The following is a 13,969-nucleotide window of genomic DNA, read 5'->3' as shown; positions in this document are numbered from 1 at the left end:
ACTGGGAATTCAGCTCCAGCTCCTCCCAGATCCTTGTTTTCTTTGCTGCTGCCACAAAACTGCTATAAATTAAAGCTGTAAGTAGAAAATAATGCTTGTGAGGCCAAGGAGAGAAGAATTCAAAACCCTGCTTTCTCGGTCTTTTTTTCAATTAAATAATAAAAACTGGGATTATTTCTTTTTCACTGAGTTATCTTTATTTCTCACTCCCTGAGGGAACTGAGCCTCTGCTACTGCTTCACGGCCTTGGGCAACGCACTTAATCTCCCCGGATCTGTGTCACTGGGTTAATCATATTTACGTGCCTTTTATGAGTGTTAATGATTAGTCCGGGAATGTTTGCATGGGCTTTTCCAGACGCGACTCCTTTTCGATAAACGCTCCGTGTTGATACTTGGGGCTGGCGCAGGTTAAATCCAGGAGGAGGGAGCGTGCTTTGGTGCCGGGAGTGACTCTGGAGGGGTTCAGGAGCTGTGCCAAGCTGCCGGCGGATCCCTGGAGATGGAAAAGCGATTTTTTTATGGACGCAGGGACTTGTGTGACCTCCGGCCGCATCGCGGTGGGCTCAGCCTGGGGGAAGGCGTCTCTGTGCTCTCTAAGGGGGGAGCTGCTGTTCCACAGGGAATCCGCACAGCTTCACGGGCACTGCTTGTGCCACCGAAATTGGGAACTAGAACTCCTTAGCGCCGGTGCAGTCGTTAAGCAGGTGTCATTATCCGCCGGGATACAGGACGGGTGACTTCTCCCAAGGTGCGCTCATGGCTCAAGACGAGCACAGTTCATCAGAAAATGTTACATGTGAAGGTCCGCAGTGTCAGGGTGAGCTGCGCGCCTGGTTTTTTTTTTTTTTTGTTGTTGTTGTTGTTGTTGTTTTTGTTTTTTTTTTTTTTTTTGAACAATTTGTTACTCAGGAGGCCGTGGAGCGCCTAAACGGGATTGGGCGGCACGGAATTGTTACCGAGCCCTGGTGGACGCTCAGAGCCACATCGCGTTCCTTGAACCGTGACTTTGTCACCAACACCTGCGCCGGAGGGTCCCTGCCGGGAGTCCTCTCCTACGGGGAGATCTGTAATTGGGGTGACCTCCCCTAAGTGCTTACACTGCCTGTAAGTGGGGGGTCCTCCATGGGGACCCTTCCCTATGGGGGAATGCTTGTTAGGAGAGTCCCCTTGATGTCGCTCGTCCCTAACGGGCTCGCCCCTCAGTTCCTAATGGGGGCTGCCTGAAATGGTGGCCTCTTCACTGGGGGCTGCACACAGTGGGGTCTCCTCAATGAGGCACCGTGCAGGGAGGGCTGTCCTTAACAGCCCTGGGCCCCTCCCCTATAACGGGGGGCTCGCTGTAACGGGGACCCTTCCGTACAGCGGCTCCGACCGCAGGGGCAGAGCCCGGACCAGCACGTGTGGCTGCGCCGTCCTTTCCTCTCCCGTCCCGTCCCGTCCCGTCCCGTCCCGTCCCGTCCCGTCCCGTCCCGTCCCCTCCCCTCCCCTCCCCTCCCCTCCCCTCCCCTCCCCTCCCCTCCCCTCCCCTTCTCCGCCCGGCCCACACGCACACCCAGCCCTCTCCTGCTCCTTCTCCTCCTCCTCCTCCTCCTCCTCCTCCCACTTCCTCTGCACAACGCGGGCTGCCGGCCGAGGAGGGGCAGCGGCTCCCCCGTTCCCCCCGTCCGTGCCGAGCCCCCCGCCCGAGCCCGTAGCGATGCGCCGGGGGAGGCACCGAGCCGCAGCCGCAGGTGAGTGCGGGGCCGGAGGGATGCGCGTCCCGCAGGAGCCGCGGTGCAGCTCAGGGATGCGGGGGCAGCGGGGCCGGGGGCACCCCCCGCCACCGCAGGGCTCCCCCCGGGGCTTCCTCGGAGGGTGAAAATCTCGAGCGGCGAGGGGGGATCCCTGCACTCCTTCCTCGGGATCGTCTGCTTCTCCTTGGGAAAGGAAAAGCGGGTTGCAGGCTCCGGATCCCGGGATTTTACCCATTTATGGACACTTTAGATCATGCGGCTGCTCCGCAGCGTGAATGCGCTCAAGCTCCTGCGAGAGGTTTCTTTTGAGGGTCGCGGGAGTGTTGCCCACACGAAGGCGGTGGCCGTGGGTGTGCGGAAGGGACAGAAGGACGGACACGGCCACCCACCCCTGCCACATCCATGTGTGTCCTAGCGAGGGCCTGCGGGCACCGAGGGGGTCCCGGCCGTGACCGTGGTCAACCTTGGATGTGACATCGGAATGGGATCGCTGTGCTTTGGAAGGGTTTTAATCTTGCCGCAGTCACTGAGCCCTTCCGATGGATTATCAGTGAAATTATTTGGGTTTTTTTAAATAAAAGTGAATATTCCTGGGGGGGGGGGGGGGGGGGGGCTGGTGTTCAGCTTTAATCGCAGACGAGCCGTGGCTTGGTGCATGCATTCCGTAGGGATAGTGCCTTAAAAAGCAGCTGGCTTGGTCCACGGGAAGTCTCCAGCCTGGGAAAAGCTGGGGAGCTGCAAACTTTTTTGGGAAAGGGACAGGATGTGGAACGAGGGAGCTGGGAGCGCTGAGGCCCCTCGTTTGTTCCCCCAAATGACCGAAGTTTGGGGAGCCACGCCGGTGAGCTCATCCGAACCCGCCGGCCATGGGAACGGTGAGCTCCTCGGCAGGATCCCAAAATCCCCGAGATTGTGAAACCAGGATTGCAGCCGCCCGGGGGAATCCGCCTCCTTACCGGTGCAGTCCATTGGTTTCGGGGAGACCCCGGGAGCCTCCCCCGAGCCGCAGCACCTCGGGGGGGGGGAAGCTGGGGCTGCTGGGGGCCGGGGGTTTAGGAGACTTCATTTCTCGATTCCTGCGGGTTGGTCGGGAATTGGCGGCTGGTTTTGGCATCACGTGGCGATGGAGGAGGCGGGAGACCGCGGTGAGAGGCTCCGGCTCCGGGAGCCGCATCCCGGGGAGGAAATTCCGGGGAGCCTGCGTGTCCCGGTGCTAAACACACACGGGCGCCTTGTTCGGAGCTGTCGGAGCAAAAAGAGATGGCTGAGGTGATGCCAACGGCCTTGGCAGGCCGAGGAGCAGCGGGAGCCCTCCCGTGTCCTTTGGACCCCCAAAACGCGGCAGATGCGGCTCCCTCGGGAGCTTACCGGGGAGGTTTCGCTGGTGCGGCACGTGTTCCCTCTTGCGTTTGGTTTTACTTTTACTCTCTGGCGGCCAAACGACAAACCTTGTGGGAAAAAACCAAACAAACAAAAAAAAAAAACCTGCGAAGGAGGAAAGGGAGAAAAAAAAAACGAAAAGAATATTAAAAAAGAGGAATAACGGGTTGCGTTTTTTCCGTGCGCTGCTTTTCCCAGCCGTAGGGTTTCGGAATTACTGGATGCATGTGTTGGGGTTCTCCCAGGCATCCCCCCTTCAGCGCTGATTCCCACAGGCCCCTCTCCTCCCCCGGTGGCTGAAAGAGGGATAATCCCAGAGAGAAAAAAAAAAAAAAAGGCTGATGGTGACAGCAAAAGCAGAGCGGTTTTCCTGGCGTGGTGCAGGTGAGGGGATGGCACCGGTTGGGCAAAGTCCCTGTGGGTTTCCTGGGCAGAGGGCGCCCCTCTCCCTAATTTGGTTAAAGAGCTCTATCAGACCATCCCTGTGCCCGGCTCACTCGTCCTGCTCTACAGCCCTCCGGTCAGAATTTACCTCGGAGCTGGGTGAAACAGGGCGATTGCATCGTTGCCGGTAGCGTCACCCGATCCCGTGGCGACAGCGGGGCCAGTGTCACAATATCCCCAGGGCGGGGACTTGTGGGGCTTCGGGGAAGGGGGAAAAAGCGCTGGGAAACGTCAGGATTCACAAGATCCTGGATTTCTGTCCCAGTTTGCCCACGCCTAACATTGTAACAACTGGGAAGGGATGCAGTGCCTGCATCGCCCTCCCACGCAGCATCTCCCAAGGAGATGGATTTAAACACCACCCTCGCCAGAGATCCCCTTTGGAAGGAAAATAACCCGCTCTGGGGTTTTCTTCAAGCTTTCTTCAATTCCAAGGGAGCTGTTGCTGTTTTCCCTGGATCTAGGTGCTGGCAGATTTCATTGGTGCTGCATGTCTTGGAAATTACCCCAAGGACTTATCCTGAGGATAGAACTGTTGGAAACGATGAGGAGGAGCTGCTTCCAAGGGTGCGAGCAGGGAGGGAAGCAGTGAGGCTCCCGTGGGGGTTTTCAGAGGATTCCAGAGCCTGGAAAGCTATGAATTGTTGAAGCTTGCATGAGAAACCCACCGGGAAGGCTCAGTGAGGGGTGCAGCCTCAGTTGTGCTGTTTTGGGGTGAGCTGGGGAGCCCTGGTCCCCTCCCAGCAAAGCTGCAACACCACCAGTGTCTCACTCCCTTATCTCCCCCACAAGTCTTCCCCCATATCTGCTCTGTTTCCCCTGCTGTTGATGTGGCTTTTATCTTATCTCCACGTGCTCTTCCTCCATTTCCTCCTAGGCTTCTCTGCTAATGCTGCCACAAAAGGGGGAAAATAAAAGAAATTAGGAGATCCTATTGTAGGGAGTCCATCCCTAGGCTTGGGGTTGTTGGGCTGTGTGTGCTGGGTGATAGGGGTGACATTTGGCCGTGCTGGGAGGGTGCTGAGTGACGCTCAGGATTGTCCTGGGGCTGCTTGGGTGATGTACAGGATGCTCAGGGGATACGGGGGGATCCTGGTTGATGGTCCAGTGGTGCTCTTGGGGCTCAGGTGATGCTCCAGGAGATCCTCTGTGCTGGGTGATGTCAGGTGATGCTCAGAGAACACTTGGGGTTCTCAGGGATGCAGGACTGTTCTGGGACAGGCTGCCAGCTCCACCTGCTGGCACCCACCCCACAGCAGCCCCAAATCCCCTAAGGGAGAGGCTGAGTTGCTGCCTGGGGGTAAAAATCTCAAATGACTTTGACAAGGTGAAGCGGGGGATGGGAATTTTGGGCACTCTGTGTCTGTGTATGCTGGCTCCTCACCTGAGCTGACCCAGCTTTGCTCCCTGCTGCCTGCAACAGTCGCTCTTTGAGCTTTGGAACCAAAGCAGCCAGAGCTTCACAGGGCTTTTCCAAGGAGACAGATGGAGAAATAGCCCGCCAGCCTCCCAGGACTTCCCCCACTGGCAGCAAGGGTCGGATCCTGTGGAAAGGGGAGATCCCTGCACAATTCAAGCCTTGACGACTGGCCACGCTGTAGAAGGTGTACAAAAGACTGTGTCTCCAATAAATGCACACACAATTACTGGACCTGCAGTGACATTTCCCTGTGGAAGTGCACTCAGCTCTGCAGAGATTCCCTGTCTTCATCCGAGGCCTGCCTGATGGCACCAAAAGCTTGTGCTAAGATTATCGGTTTATTTATAGTTGTATTTGTGTTTTGATCGAAAGTAACTCATTTGGAGACCAAGTATTAGTCAAACAACTTCTATACATTACTTTAAGTTTTGCTAAGTTTATTTTGTCTTTTTACTTGGGAAAAGAAATAACGTGGGAAAAGAAATAACGTGGGAAAAGCTTTTTATGTTATGGAAGTGTAATTTTTGTATCAACCAGACTTAGCCTGGGAGTTACCGCAAGGGCTTATGCATATTTGGAACAAAAAAGATATGTACTGACCTTTCATGTTCTGCCTTGGAAGGCTTGAAATTGATAGTGATGAGGCTACATTTTTCAGAGATGAACGGAACTGGGTAAAACATCATCCAGAGTAAAACTCCCTGCCCCAAGGCTGGTACCTGGGCTTTCCCGCCGAGCCTGAGCATTATACTAACCCATGGAACTTTGTGTTTGCTTTGCTTCCCTCACCCCAGCTAGGTCATCACAGTGGAATTGCAACCTCCCAGTCTTACTGGAAGATCCATGCGTGGTGGGATCTTTCTACTCTTACCATTCCCTTAGGCATTTTCTGAAGTGTTATTTTCATGCTTTTATATTGCTGTATTACAATAGATAATAACCAGACTGGCTCTACTGCAACCAAATTGTTCTAAAATAAACCCCATATAAATATTAATATACATATATATGTATAACCCCCATTTATATATATATATAGATAGATAGATAGATAGATTAATGAACACATAAAAATTCAGCATTGCTTCACTCTAGTCAGCCTTAAGGGGTCCTTTAACAAGAACCTGGGTTATGCTCACCCTGTGGGGTGGGTTCTAACCCTCTGTCACCCTGTTCCACTGTCGCAGTCGAGATGGGCCCATGAGGTTCATGTGGCTGATTTTACTGAGCGCAATTCCCTTTTATATAGGTTTTTGAAAGCCTGCACTGCTGGCCCTGATTGGCTGGATTTGGTTGCCACCCCTCTTACTGGCCAATAGCTGCCTGCATCCCTAACGGGCCAAACTGGTCCAGTTCTAATGAGGGTGATCCATAACTGTTAACCACCACCCCAGGGTGGTTTCTAACCCTCTGTCACCCCGTGCCACTGCAGGCTGCTGGTTGTAGGGACTTGCTTTGCTCATGGCTTATTCTGTGTCTCATCCAGGCAGGCCAGCTCACCTCTCCTGGCCCCGCACCGATGTATAAATGACCTCAAAACGGTACTCGGAGTCTGTGGACCCCATGATTTTCAACAAGCTACCTCATCTGGAGCCCGCCGCCGGCTTCCTGCCCAGCAAAATCCCAGGCACGTCCAGCCCCGTGCCCCACTCCACCTCTGAAAACCATTTCAACTACAAGGGCTCCTACTTTGCCTGCCCACTGCAGAGCCCCGAGGGTCCCGAGGAGCCCCTGGCTGGCTGGAGCCCCGTGCCCACCTACCTGCACCACGGCCCCGGCGCCCTGGGCCAGCCTGTGCCGGCCGAGGAGCCGCTGCTGGGCTTCCTGCTGCACCCACCTGAGAGCCTGGGTGCCAGGCCTCAGCCCCCAGACACTCAGAATAGCAAGGACAGTCCGAGCCAGAAGCAGCTGATGCCCAGGAAGAAGCTGGACAGACCCAGGTGCCCCTTGCCGTTGAAGAAGCCGGTGCTGGTGAAGAAGGCAGCCCCTCTAGCAGTCCCCACGCCAGTGTACAGAGCCCCCGCCTCCTTCCTGGCTCCCAGGATGGCTCTGCTGCTGGGAACACAAGCACAGAGCCTGCAGCAGCGACCAGGGGAGGCAAACTGGGCCCTGCCCCCTGCCACCCACCCTCTGCACCCCAGCGAGCCCCACAAGACTGGTTCCTGCTCCGACCACAGCCTCCCGCCGCTGCCATCCAGCCTGGCCCTGCCTTCCAAGGAGCAGCTGGGCTCCCCCATTGCCTTACCCCGCTGCTGTGTCACCTTTGATAAGTACAGGCCACCCCCCAGCAGCCCATTCCTGGAAGCAAGTTGTCCCACTCCCCAGAGCCAGAAGAAGGTGCTGGAGGTCCCCAGCCTCAGCCTGGACCCCTGGCCCAAGTTCCAGCCACCTGACACCAGCCCAGTGACCCGGGAGAGGTCAGCAATGTGCTACCCACCCTCCCCCTACCCACTGTCACCTCACAGACCTGGTCCCCTCTACCACCCCCCAGCTCCCACTGTGGGGGAGCCCAGTGCCCTGCCCGCCTTTGGCTACGTGGGAAGCCGGGAGCCCTTCCCCGGCACCTACCTCAAGCCCCAAGCTCCCAGGAGTTACTTTCCCAGCCCCTTGGAGCCCTACGTGCCGAGGACAGCGGGTGCCAGGCTGGGGGTGATGCTGAGGGATGCTGAGCCACCCAGGGATGCCGAGCTGCCCAGGAACACGGGGTACCCGGGGTTTGCAGTCAGCCTGGGCAATGTGTCCATGTTCCATGCCTCCTTTCCCGGCACGGAGCTGGGGTGTGAGCAGCACGGGGCGGACGGTCCGCAGTGGCGCGCAGCACCGAGGCACGGCAGCGCTTTCCAACCTGTCTGCAGCTCAGAGAAGCTTTCTGGGGGCTCTGGTGGGCTTGCTGAGACATTTTGTGAGAGAGGAGGCAGCTGGGACAAACCCAGGCAAGGAGAGGAGGAGCCTCTGTGCCCAGGGGGGAGGAACAGCAGCCCAGCCCCTCAGGACATCCTCCATGGTGGACCAGGGGAAGGAAGTGGCTGCGAGGTCAAGGATCCAGCCAAGGAGCTCATCTGTCCTCCATCTATGACCCCCACCAAGGGGCTGGAAGACCTGAGGGACACCAAGGCTTTGTCATCCTCCCCACCCATGCCTGTGATTCACAGCGTCTTCAGCCTGGCGCCATACCAGGAGTACCTGCAGAGGGCCAAGGACTCAGACCCTGTCCTGTTCTGCAGGAAGCATCTGTGGCAGCACTCCTCACCCCAAAACACGGATGGCAGCCAGGAGCCTGCTGCCCTCAGAGATGTCTCGGTGGTGTCCAGCTTGAGGTTGGGCAGTCTTGCAATGCAGAGCCAAGGGGAGAGCCGTTACACAAACATCCCTAAAATGTCAAATCCTGTGCCCCAAGACCTGGAGTCTCAGGAGGGCAGCCCTGACGAGGTGGGCACTGAGGAGCTACCCCCTGAGGACATGGCGCTGGACCTTAGCTTCAAGAAGAGACTGGTAGGAGCTGGGGACACCCAAAGACCCACAGGGTGTGCGGAGGGGACACTGGACAGAGAGGATAAGGAGGAGAAAGAAGCTGCAGGGGGGAAGGTGGGGTTAGGAGAGGGTGCACAGCCCCCGGTGCCCGAGGCAGACTCTGGGGGCAGGAGCAACTTCCAGAGCTCGGTCAGCTTCATGTTCCAAAAATACAAGCGCCTGCCATCCCTCCCACCCAACCCTGAGCCCCCCAGGCAGGATGGCAGCCCCCACGCCCCCCAGCCTGGCCCCCCCAGCAGCACCCCCACGCTGGCTCACCCAGCCTCCTCTCCATCCAGCAACCCCCCATTCCCACCGCCTGGACCCCAGCTCAGCATCATCCTCGGCCCAAACCTTCCCCAGACCCTGCTTCTCAAAGCCCCCTCCACCCCAGTGGCGGAGAGGATCTCGGTGGTCAAGCAGGTTGGTGGTGTCCCCGTACAGACCCCCTCGCAGTACTTCACCACCCTGCACACCTCGCTCTGTGACACGATTTCGGGCTCGGTGTCCCGCTCCTCCCCGGAGCTCCTGCGACAGTGGCTGGAGAAGGCTGAGCCGGCAGAAGAGCTGGGAGAGATGCCCAAATCCCTGCCCAAGCACAAAAATGGCTCCAAGGCTCCCAGTGCTCAGAAGCCCAGCAATGGCAAGGAGATCTGGCTGGCTTTCCAGGACGTGGCCGTGCTCCTCACCAAACTGCTCTCCCAGCTGGAGGCCTTCAAGTCCTCTTGCCCTTTCCCCTACGTTGTCAGGGCAGGAGCCATTTTCATCCCCATCCATGTGGTGAAGGAGAAGCTCTTCCCAAAGCTGCCTGGGAGCTTTGTGGACCAAGTGCTGCAGAAGCACAAGGTGGAGCTTCGTCCCACCACCCTTTCAGAGGAGAAGCACCTGAGGGACCTGGAGCTGAAGAGCTGCACCTCCCGTATGCTGAAGCTCCTGGCGCTCAAGCAGCTTCGCGAAATCTACCCTGACCTGCTCAACCTCCACTGGCACAACTCCATCCAGCAGCAGCTTGGTGGGTAGTCCAGCATCTCCTGGGGATGGGTCCCTGGGGCTCTCCCAAGGAGGCTCCAGGTGCTGCTGTTCTTGGGGAGCATCCAGAGGTTCCTCAACATCCCTGTCCTACTGAGGGTTCTGCCCAGCTTTTCCTCTCTGGGTTGTGGAGGGCCAAAGTTGGGGCTGGAAGGGGGAAAACTCACCCTGGGGGTATCAAGGAGGTGTCAATCAGTTCCAGGCCACCTCTGCCCATGCAAGGGTGCTGTGTCAGACCTGCCACCCATGGCTGTCCCATCCAGCTGGTGACTTCACTGCTCTGTTCACATAACCTTTTGTTGCTGCTCAGGGCCATTACCAGCAACTTTCTTTCTTCCAGGTTCAAGCTCAGAGACTGACCAACATCCTTCCAAGTAGGTAAGTCCTCTTCCATGTGGGTTTATAAGAATTTATGGGATTTGTTTATTATTTTGTGGAGGTGTAATTGTGTGGATTTCACGTGATGGTGAGCAGCTGGATCTAGCTGAGGAGGCTTCACTCCCTGGGCTGGGCTGGAGCAAGGAATATTCTGGATGTGGAGGCATGCCCTTCCTAACTAACCACTGTCAGGCAGCCTGGCTGTCTCTGCTGCCCATGGCTTTCTCCGCTGCCCACAGCTTTCTCTGCCACCTGCAGCTCTGTCTTAGTTTGAAAAGACAGATGTCTGCTTACGGAGAGCAGGGGCCTCCCTTAAAATGGAAAATGTAAACCCCCTCCCTTGGAGTTATTATAGATTTCAAATTAGGGGGCTCTCAGGCAAAGATACAATAATAGGAATAACAGTTCTTTAATAGGAAAATTTAAAAAAGGAAAATGCAATAATACGAAACACTGACAGAGTCAGAATAAAGCCTGACACCTTGTCAGTAAGGGTGTTGGAGCAGTCCCATTAAGTGGTGGCTGCAGTCCTCCTGGGTGACAGATGTGGTTCTGCTGAAGCAGTGATCCTGTAGAACGATGTAGTTCTCCTCTGAAGGTCCAGTTGTGGTGTAGTAGGGTCTGATCTTCCTCTGGGAATCCAGTGGAAAAGGCTGACTGTGGTGTTCCAAACCTCAGATTATATCCAGGTAGGATATAATGACAACAGGATGACATAATTTGGGATGATGTAATTTTATCAGTCACGCAGTGGGACTCAATGGCCCATTTACAGAAGATAGCTTCCTGGAGGGAGGATGGATCACGGAAGAGATAAAGAACACTGCCCCACCTGGTTTTAACAGCTGGCCCATTAATAGAAGTTATCTCCCTGGACAAAGGATGGGTCCTGGAAGAGATAAAGAACATTGCCCCACCTTGTATTAACAGATGGTGATAGAATACATACCCCTGGTTCCATCTTGCATTACAACCCAAGACAAAGTCTCTCTGCTGCCCACAGCTTTCGCTACTGCCTGCAACTCCCTCCGCTGCCTCCTCTCTCCCTGCAAATCCACAGCAATTTTTGTCCTCACACGGGGCACCAGTTGTCACTTGGGTGTTGGAGACAAGAATGAGACAAGCAGACACCGCGGTCGCGCAGCAGCAGCAGCCGTGATTTTATTGTCTGACTGGTCTTTCTGTATGGGTTTCAAATCCCCTGCTCGTTTACGTGATTGGCTAAAGATCTTTTAACTCTGCCCAACGATAGGAGTGCATCCAGGGTTCAAAGGGATTGGCTGAGGCCCCCGCTTGAATTTAAATCCAAATTATCATTGGCATGCTTTGGTACATGGCATCATGTACGGAGCAGAGCGGAGTCGCCCGCCGCCACCCGCAGATCGCGTTGTGTGCAACAGCCACGACCTCTGTATCAGCTGCTTCTGCACCATTGGTGAATGCTTGTGAGTCACTAGTCGCTGTTCTAGCTCATTTGGCTTTGCAGTAGCTGAATTATATTCCTTTGGGGTAAACATGCAGAGCCTCATCCAGAAGAAGCCTTCCAAGCCCTCACTGTGAAAAGAAAGCTCCTTAGCACACCCTAGGTGATGTAAAGAAGCGGTTTAGGTTTCACCTTGTTAATTTAGTTCAAAATCCCATGTTTTTCAGTCAATTCACAGCATAACCTAGCAAGCTGACAGCTTGTTGGAAGCAGAAGATTGTCAGTGGTAAGACAATCTGCCCATCACCCTACTCAAACTCCAAGACTCAAATATTTGGAAGACATCAGTGGTAGAAATACGTGTGGTTTGAGTTGAAACAGTTTTAAGTTGAATTGTTTATTGTTTGTAGGGTTAAGTTTTAAAATTGTAACTTCTAAGTAATGAGCCTGCAGCATGCCATCTTAAAAACTTGCTCCTGAATATGAATATTACAGTTCCAGTGTTACAAAAGATGCATCCCTGGCTGAGAAAAACTAGGCTTGTCAAGTTAAGTGCAAAGTCTTATTCAAACTAAATTTATTATCTATATCATCATACTGTCTTTTTCTGCAAGGCGCCTGCAAAGGAAAACAAACTACATTTTTTAATAAAACAAAAAGGGGGAATTGCCACAGCACAGCTCGTCTGTAGCTGGGCAAATAATTTAGCCATAAATGAGAAACCCAGTTCAGCTAGCCTGGTTCAGTAAACAGGTCCCTGGGTAAATAAGAATAGGTTGGATTCAAACCTGCACGGGGACCCCCAGCCAATCTCAGCCCTAAATGCAGATGGAGCTGGGCTGTGTTAAGACCTCAACTAATTGCATGTATAAACACAGGAGATTTGAAGCCCCTATAAAAGGAGGCACTAAACAATAAACAAGGCTTGTTGTCCCAAAGATCTGAGAGTAATGTCGTCTCTGTCTCCAACCAGTGACCCCACTGTAATACTTGGGGAGCATCCAGAGGTTCCTCAACATCCCTGTCCTACTGAGGGTTCTGCCCAGCTTTTCCTCTCTGGGTTGTGGAGGGCCAAAGTTGGGGCTGGAAGGGGGAAAACTCACCCTGGGGGTATCAAGGAGGTGTCAATCAGTTCCAGGCCACCTCTGCCCATGCAAGGGTGCTGTGTCAGACCTGCCACCCATGGCTGTCCCATCCAGCTGGTGACTTCACTGCTCTGTTCACATAACCTTTTGTTGCTGCTCAGGGCCATTACCAGCAACTTTCTTTCTTCCAGGTTCAAGAGACTGGCCAGAGACTGGCCAGCAGCCTCCCAAGTAGTTAACTTCTCTTCCACGTGGGTTTATAGGAGTTTATGGGATTTGTTTATTATTTTGAGGAGGTGTAATTGTGTGGATTTCATGTAGTGATGAGCTGGCTGAGGAGGCTCCACTCCCTGGGTCAGGCTGAAGCCGGGAATGCTCCAGATGTGGAGGTGTGCCCTCCCTAACTAACCACTCCTTCCTCTCCCAGATAGCCCTGGCATGGAGGTACTGAAAGCTGATGATAACGTGACAACCACGGAGAGATCAAGGAAAAGGAGGCACTGAGGAATGTCCCAAGGGCAACAGCCAAATGATGAGGGGAATGGGAAGGTCCCGAGTTCCCAGAGCTGTGGATGCCAAGACCACCCTGCAGGCAGGTGCTCAGCTCCCACCAGCATCAGGATCCTCCAGGATGTTGATACCTTGCCAGGGGGACCCTCTGGGGATGCTGCTCAGGGTGGAGAACAGCTCATTGGTGCTCCAGGGACACACTCAGGGATGCTGGTTGGTTATGAGCCCCTCACGGCAGCTGGAGCTGCTTTTCTTGGAATGGATCACCTTTTAGCACATCTCCTGCCTCTCTCCATGACTGCCCTGGTGAGCTGAGAGGGGATGGCTGGAGCTGCAGTGGAGCTGGAGCAAGAGGAGCATGGAAATGGCCACAGCACCGTCTCCAGCCTTGGAAAAAGGGACTGCAGAGATGACATCCCACCTCCTCCTCTGTCCTCTGAATCCCCCTTCCTGCTTTATGCATGCCATTCCCAATAAACATCCCCTTCCTCTTGGATTTTCACCTTTAAATTGCCACAGAGTTCTGGCACGACAGCAAGGGCAAGGGAATTGTGACTTCCATAGTCCCAGGACTAAGCTTTTGTTGTTATAAATGAAGACATTTTACAAATGTTCTGGATTTACCTTTATAAGGAACTGCTGCCTTCAGGTCATGTGTTTTGGTTTTTTTTTTTTTTTTAAATACAGTAACTTATATGTGTCATTTTATCTAAGCTAAAAGGCTGCAAGAAAGATTTAAAGACTCTTAAAGAAAAGAAAACCAAATCACATTACCTCCCAGATCCTGTCCCAAAGGAGAAAGTGGGAGATGCACATTTAGTCTCTACCTTGGTGGAGACTAAAGGGGCAGAGAGGGGAATGATACTGCCAGACCTTAGAAGGAGGGATACTTTCATCCTAAAGGGTTACAGGCATCCCAGGAGGGACGTGGGAATCCCAGCACTTACGAATATCCCCTCACCCTGGAGGGCTGCAGCAGGGTACACAGCAGAGGCCTTAAAAACTTCAAAACCTCATTGCTCAGGTATTTTTCAAGCTGCTCCAATGGCACGGAG

At 54.4% G+C, this 13,969-nt stretch overlaps 1 protein-coding gene across 1 annotated transcript; it reads left to right on the top strand.

Moving 5' to 3' along the window:
* Positions 1-1,618: 1,618 nt before the first annotated feature.
* C13H15orf39 (chromosome 13 C15orf39 homolog) lies at positions 1,619-13,555 on the top strand. The gene is made up of 4 exons (XM_062501689.1): positions 1,619-1,732; positions 6,466-9,501; positions 9,859-9,896; positions 12,832-13,555. Exons 2-3 carry the CDS (start codon positions 6,507-6,509, stop codon positions 9,894-9,896), a joined length of 3,033 nt encoding a protein of 1,010 aa, XP_062357673.1. The 5' UTR covers positions 1,619-1,732; positions 6,466-6,506; the 3' UTR covers positions 12,832-13,555.
* Positions 13,556-13,969: the final 414 nt, after the last annotated feature.

The sequence above is a fragment of the Cinclus cinclus genome, chromosome 13 (assembly GCF_963662255.1).
Source record: "Cinclus cinclus chromosome 13, bCinCin1.1, whole genome shotgun sequence".
Lineage (NCBI taxonomy): Eukaryota > Metazoa > Chordata > Aves > Passeriformes > Cinclidae > Cinclus > Cinclus cinclus.
This window is presented reverse-complemented; position numbering and strand designations above follow the sequence as displayed.